This window comes from Culex quinquefasciatus, chromosome 3 (genome assembly GCF_015732765.1).
Source record: "Culex quinquefasciatus strain JHB chromosome 3, VPISU_Cqui_1.0_pri_paternal, whole genome shotgun sequence".
Lineage (NCBI taxonomy): Eukaryota > Metazoa > Arthropoda > Insecta > Diptera > Culicidae > Culex > Culex quinquefasciatus.
Window position 1 is genome coordinate 190,245,862 of NC_051863.1, and position 6,000 is coordinate 190,251,861.

General features: G+C 32.7%; 1 protein-coding gene across 1 annotated transcript in view; it reads right to left on the reverse strand.

Moving 5' to 3' along the window:
* LOC6034068 (troponin C) overlaps positions 1-5,564 on the reverse strand; it is a 29,199-nt gene extending 23,635 nt beyond the window's left edge. The window contains exon 1 of the mRNA XM_001844392.2: positions 5,078-5,564. Coding sequence (XP_001844444.1) covers positions 5,078-5,080 — 3 coding nt within the window. The 5' untranslated portion in view covers positions 5,081-5,564. The remainder of the gene's footprint in view (positions 1-5,077) is intronic.
* Between the last annotated feature and the right edge of the window lie 436 nt (positions 5,565-6,000).

Consider the following 6,000-nt stretch of genomic DNA (forward strand, 5'->3'; position numbering starts at 1 on the left):
TTAATGGTCAAAATGAGTGTGAGGATCAATTAATGGCTTGCATGCTTGTAAAAAAATCATGCAACTTTGAGAAAATGTTAAAAATTTTCTAATTTTTTAAGCTGTCTTTCAAATCGTGTCATTTCAAAAAAAAAAATTAGTGGACTTTTTGTTAAGAAGTATTATTTTAATCAATGTGTTTGGACAGTGAAAATCTATGCTCCACAACAATAAAATTGCTTTTAAATTTGTCTTAGTGACCTTCATGGAAATGAAATAAAAAATATCATGCACAAATGATTAGTATTTTCAACTTGTGAATAAACAGATAATCGTTGAATTTGCGTTGAAAATCTTATTTCTAGCGTTATTTAACTTGAAACACTATTTCATGAAATAACAACTTTAAGTTATATTGAAAAAAAAAGTGAGTTTATGAAAAATTGTTGCATTCTTTGGGTGAATTTCATATGATACGAAGTTGTTTTTAATAATTTTTCATGATTCCTTTTATGGTATGATTTTAGTTATATGGTTAGATGACCTAATGTTTTAATCAATGAGATAAAAATAATTTTCATAGTGTAAATGTAGTTGAAATAAAACGATATTTTTCATATTTATAATTTATAACTTCAAACAGTTATTTCTCGAATACTGTTAAACAAATTCTTCTCGAACAACCCTTTTTTAAAAATTAATTATATCAATTCAATGTATTATTCAATTTTGTCAATGGAAACAAAAATGGTGAATACCTTATTTTCTAATGTTATAACAAAAAATAGTTTAAATAGGTTGTCAAATATAAAATAGATAATCTTCATTCCATAATAGAGTAATTTTTGTTGTCCAACATATAAGCAAACAATATTTCTTCAGAAATAAATATTATCTGAATTAAACCTTGACATGAAATTTACAGACAAGCTGATTATTTCAATAAGAACAATAGATTTATATGAATAAAATCAAATAAAGTTCTCTAATAAATATTTTTTGTATGATTTCAAAACTTTGGTGCTTAAAAGGTAGGAAAATGTATACTTTCGCTTGTATTTCGGGAATTCCCGGGAAATATTTTTTTCCGGTTAATCCCGGGAATTCCCAGGAATTTTATTTCCCGGGACGGGAAATTGGACGCCCAAGTTTGGCTGTTTGGTGTTTTGAACATTTATCTTGTTCTTTTTTGCATTTTTTTTTGCACGTTTGTAATTATCAGGTTTTAAATTACAACTTATTGCTATAGAGCAATTCCATGTCTCCGATTTCAATGAAACTTTGTAGACATGTTATCCTAGGCATACATAAGCCATTTTTGTGTATATGGAGCCAGTAACACTCGAAAATGACATTTGAGAAGGGCGTTAGTGTTTTCATTATTTTTGTATTTCGTAATTTAAATTTTGCTGTATCTCGAAGCCGTTGCATCGTATCAAAAAGTGGTCAAAGACAAACTTGTAGGAAATTTGACGGGCTTTCTGAAAAAAATACACTGAAAGAAAAAAACACTTCACTTTTATGAGATTTTTTTATTTTTAAGTTTAAAAGTCAAATTTGAAGGTGAGCCCACGATTTTTTTTCGTTCAAATTTTTTGTGAAAATAGTCTACAATGTTACAAAAAGACTCACGAAAAATGCAGGATGGAGCAACTCACCTAAAAAAATACAAAAATCATTTACTGAAACTGTTTTTTTGAAAAGTGCTCTAAACGTCAAAATTTTCAAAAACCGATTACGGGAATCGATTCTTCAGACAATTTTACATAAAAGTCTTCATATTGACCATTGTCCTAAGTCCAATCCTTGTGAAGTTACAGCGAATTTAAAAATAAAAATGTTGAAAAAATAGGTTTTTTTATGGTTTTTGGAAATTTCTATATGACCGACTTGATTTTTCAGTCTCGAAAATATTTTTACCGGAAAGCTCGTCCAATTTCCCATAAGTTTGTCTTTGACCACATTTCAATTGGATGTATGGGCTTACAGATATAAGCTAATTACATTGCTCATAACTGAAAACATAATATTTTTTCAGTGTAGTAGTAACCTGAATAGTAAATAAGCTATAGTTAGTAACAAAACAAATATTGCATACTTTTTGTGACATAAAAAGTAGGAAATATAAATTAAATTTAATTATTAATTATACATTTTTCCCAAAACACTGACAAATTCACATGAAACAAGAAAATTCAACACACTTGAGATTAGCTTAAAAATAATTGCACCTTCCATTGATTTTTGGTAATTTTTTTTTTAAAGTGACTTTTGGGAAACTTTTAGAACGAAGCCCGTCGGAAGTGGAGTTGGGGTCTGAAGTTCTGGTGCTGTTCGGCAAATATATCTTTGTTTTTTTTTGTTTCATAAATGTTTTTATTTGATAATTTTACAATTTGTTTTTTTTTTGCAAATAATGCTTCAGCTATATTTTTTTGAAAGAAATGCTTAGAATCTGCTTTTCAAAAACCTTTCTCGCTTTCATTCTAATTTTCCAGCAAAACACTGCCTGAAAATTGCTTGTTCAATAATTGTTGCATGCTATCAGACATGCATCGGCACTATGAGCTCTTTTTAAAGGCACTCAGCTTGTTCTAGATGGCATTTTCGTTTAAAGCAGTGTTAGGCTTGTTGCCAGGTAAAAATCTCTTGTTTTAGGCTTGAATAATGTGTAGAAAACATAGGTTCATTGGAAAAACTGATTTAAGCTATATTTTCATGTAAATGTTCTCTTAAGCTCTCAAGAAGAACTTCTTAAAAGCTCTTTGAGTGCTATTAAGAGTTCTTAACATATATCTCAGTTGGGTTTCAAAATAATCTCTCAGGGTCTTCGGGAGCCTAAAAGACAAGCGTAATTAGCGTATTCTAATCACTGGCACAACATGCTGGGTATCTTCTACGTGAAATGCCAAACAAGTTCTTCTAAAAGAGGAGTTAGAGCGGATGCATGTCTGCATGCTATTGTGCCTTCCACTGTTGAGAAACAGCTGAGTTTCAGGAAATTAGCACACTAGCATTTACACTCTAAATTTACAATTTTTGATACTGGAAGGAAATTCACTAAAATTATTTTTTTTCCGATTGGAGCGTGTTCAACAAGCCTAAATGTAGCACACCTTGACCACAGAGAAGACAAAAGTGAAGCGTTTACTGACATCAACTTCAAAAATGTCAAATTATGTTATGTTCAATTATCGATTAAATTTTGTTGAACGTCACACGTTCTTTAAACTATTCGGAATATTAGAGATGTTTATAACCTCTTGAGGAAATTTGAAAAGAACACATTGCTCATTGGTACCGTTAAAAAAAGATGTCGGTAAAATGTTTTATTTTTAAATGCAAACATCAAGTTTTTTTTTCAGATTAATCGATCTCCGCTGCATTAATATTGCTCCATCTATCAATGTTTTTTTTATTCCTCCAAACTGCAGTTTTACATGCTTTATCTTTTACAATATCTTCAATAGCTAGAGGTCTCTTATATTTCATTTGATCCAAAACTACTTTCTGCTTGCCATTACTTTTTCTAAACAGTAAAACAAACGTTTAATTTGGTTGATTGCAAAATTTTTCTGTTAACTATTACCTATTTTTGCAAAAAAATTGCCATTGCAAGTTTATCTCCTTCGACTCTGACTGAAGTCACAACCAAAGTTTCAACATTTTAATGATAAAAGTGTTTTCAAATGCACGTGTCCAGTTGATTTGTTATCATTTGTTTCCAAAATATCTAAGTATGTATTGACTGTATTTTATTTTGAACGAAAAAATAAAGTTTTTACTGTGCTGTGCATTGAAATTTCTTACAAATTCAAAATATTTCTAATCGATCCCAAATAAGCTAAATATGAATACCAAGGCAGAAAAATGCATTTAAGGTTGTTTTTAGTTGAGCACACTTCTATTTTAATTAAAATTTTGAAGTTTTTTTGAACAAGTAGTTTTTGCCCTCTAATTTTTCGGACCAATTATATTTACTATTTTCTATTCAAATAAAATATAAATTTAATATATTTTTTCCAAATTGTTATGTCATCTCTGAATTTCCCGAAGATTTTTTTTAAAGCAAATTAAACTATAATCCGCAAGCTTTAAGAGACCCGCACATATCCAATTGATTTGGTTGTTGCCAAAATCTGAGGTATACAAAATCGGGTGTTGCACTGATGGCACTTTATTCATTTAATTTTGGACTCACAAAATGTCTACATTCCCAGATATAATAAACCCACGATTTTTTAACTGCATTTCTCATGACTTGCATACACGTTTTCTATGCGAAACTAAACATTGAAAGATAGTTTGATTTGTTTTTGTTTGCTGAGATGAATTAAAAAGTATAAGCTCACTTTTCCCCAACTGTAAAATTTTAGTTTATACAACAAGTTGCAAAAAGAGGATTTTTTTTAGCACGAGTCGTACATTTATCCAATGAGGTTCACCGAGTTGGATAAATACGAAGAGTGCTGAAAAAATCAAGTTTTGCAACGAGTTGCATACAACATTTTTTGCAATTCCAAAAAAACACACACTGAGTGAAATTTTAAGTCAAATTTTCATGTATTTTGTCTATAAATCGTTTAAATCATTTTTTTTGAAAAGTGTTACTTTTCGAAACAAGTGCTGAAATAGTTTTATCCTACCGCGGTCCAAACTGCTATGCTGTAGCTATCTTGAAGAGCTCTTGTAGAACTCCTGGAAAAAATGTTACTTGGGTTTGTATGTAACTTGTTGCAAAAATTGATTTATTCAGCATTCTTCGTATTTATCCAACTCGGTTGGATAAATGTACGAATGCTGAAAAAATCTTCTTTTTGCAACTTGTAGCATAAACTACTATTTTTTAATTGAAGAATGAATCACATTTTTAAAAATGTCTTTACAGCAAGACATTGTTTACAAGAAGGCTAAAAATGTGATTGAATAACGGAACTAAAAGCTGTATTCTTCAGTTTGTTCCTCATCCTCTTTTGTTAATTTTTCACTATAACTCCCCAGAGTTCCACAAATCACCATGCGCCTCCACCTGTTTGCACTCCATCTCAGCTAGTGTTTTCCGGCACTTTTCCCCAGTGCAGTGCCCCACAATACTAACCATTGTTGGCTGCTGGTCGGCTTACGCGCACACGGACAAAAGGGAAACACAATCAGGAGCAAAATAATCACTGTCACTTAAAATGCGCCAAAGGTTGCGCTGGACTGGTCTGCTTCACACGACCGAGGACGACGTACTCGACCGATTTGCGCTGAGGTTCTTCCGTTCGACACGACCCGAAAACACCGACTGAACCGGCTCTGCTGCAAGTTCTCTAGAGTCTAGTTTTCCCCTCGCTGGTCCCAGATGGTGAGTTTGTAACGCACTATACTGTCGTCGGGTTTTTTTTTTCGGTGGAAAATTAATTCTTTTTCTTCTTCTTTTCTCCAAGATTTACAGTCTAGACACTAATACTTGGAAATACTTTTTTTTCTTCTTCTGGATCTCCACAAGGCGTTTTTCCAACGCGATGACGGCTGATGATGATTTTCCGCGGGTTTTTTTTCCTCCACAGCAGCGTGAAAATTCACGTTACGATCTGCAGCGATGATCGCAGCTCGGCGGCCTTTTATGAAAATCCGTTATTCCGTCGTCAGTTTTTCCCTTTCGCAGTATTGGTTAGTTTTGCCTCAGAGTATTGGTGTTAAAGTGTGTGCAGCAACCAGTAATATCATATTTGAAAAGTGGGCCTGCGAGGATGCGTTCTCGGATTGTTTTTCAGTGCGATGCACGTGTAGTTGTGTGGAAAAATGTTTATTTGAACGATCAGTGATGATCGCGTCGTCGTCGCAGCAAAAATTATATAGCAGTTGTAGAGCGTGGCCGTAAGAATGGCCTAGCAGTAGCAGCAGCAGCAGATTCAGTTTTCAAGTTTTTCATCGCCGAGTGTGTTATAGCTGCTTTCCAACAACCCGCCAGGATGGTCGGTCGGTTGGTTGTTCTCCCGAAAGGGATTTCTGGGTGCGAGATGGTGCTGGGTTTTA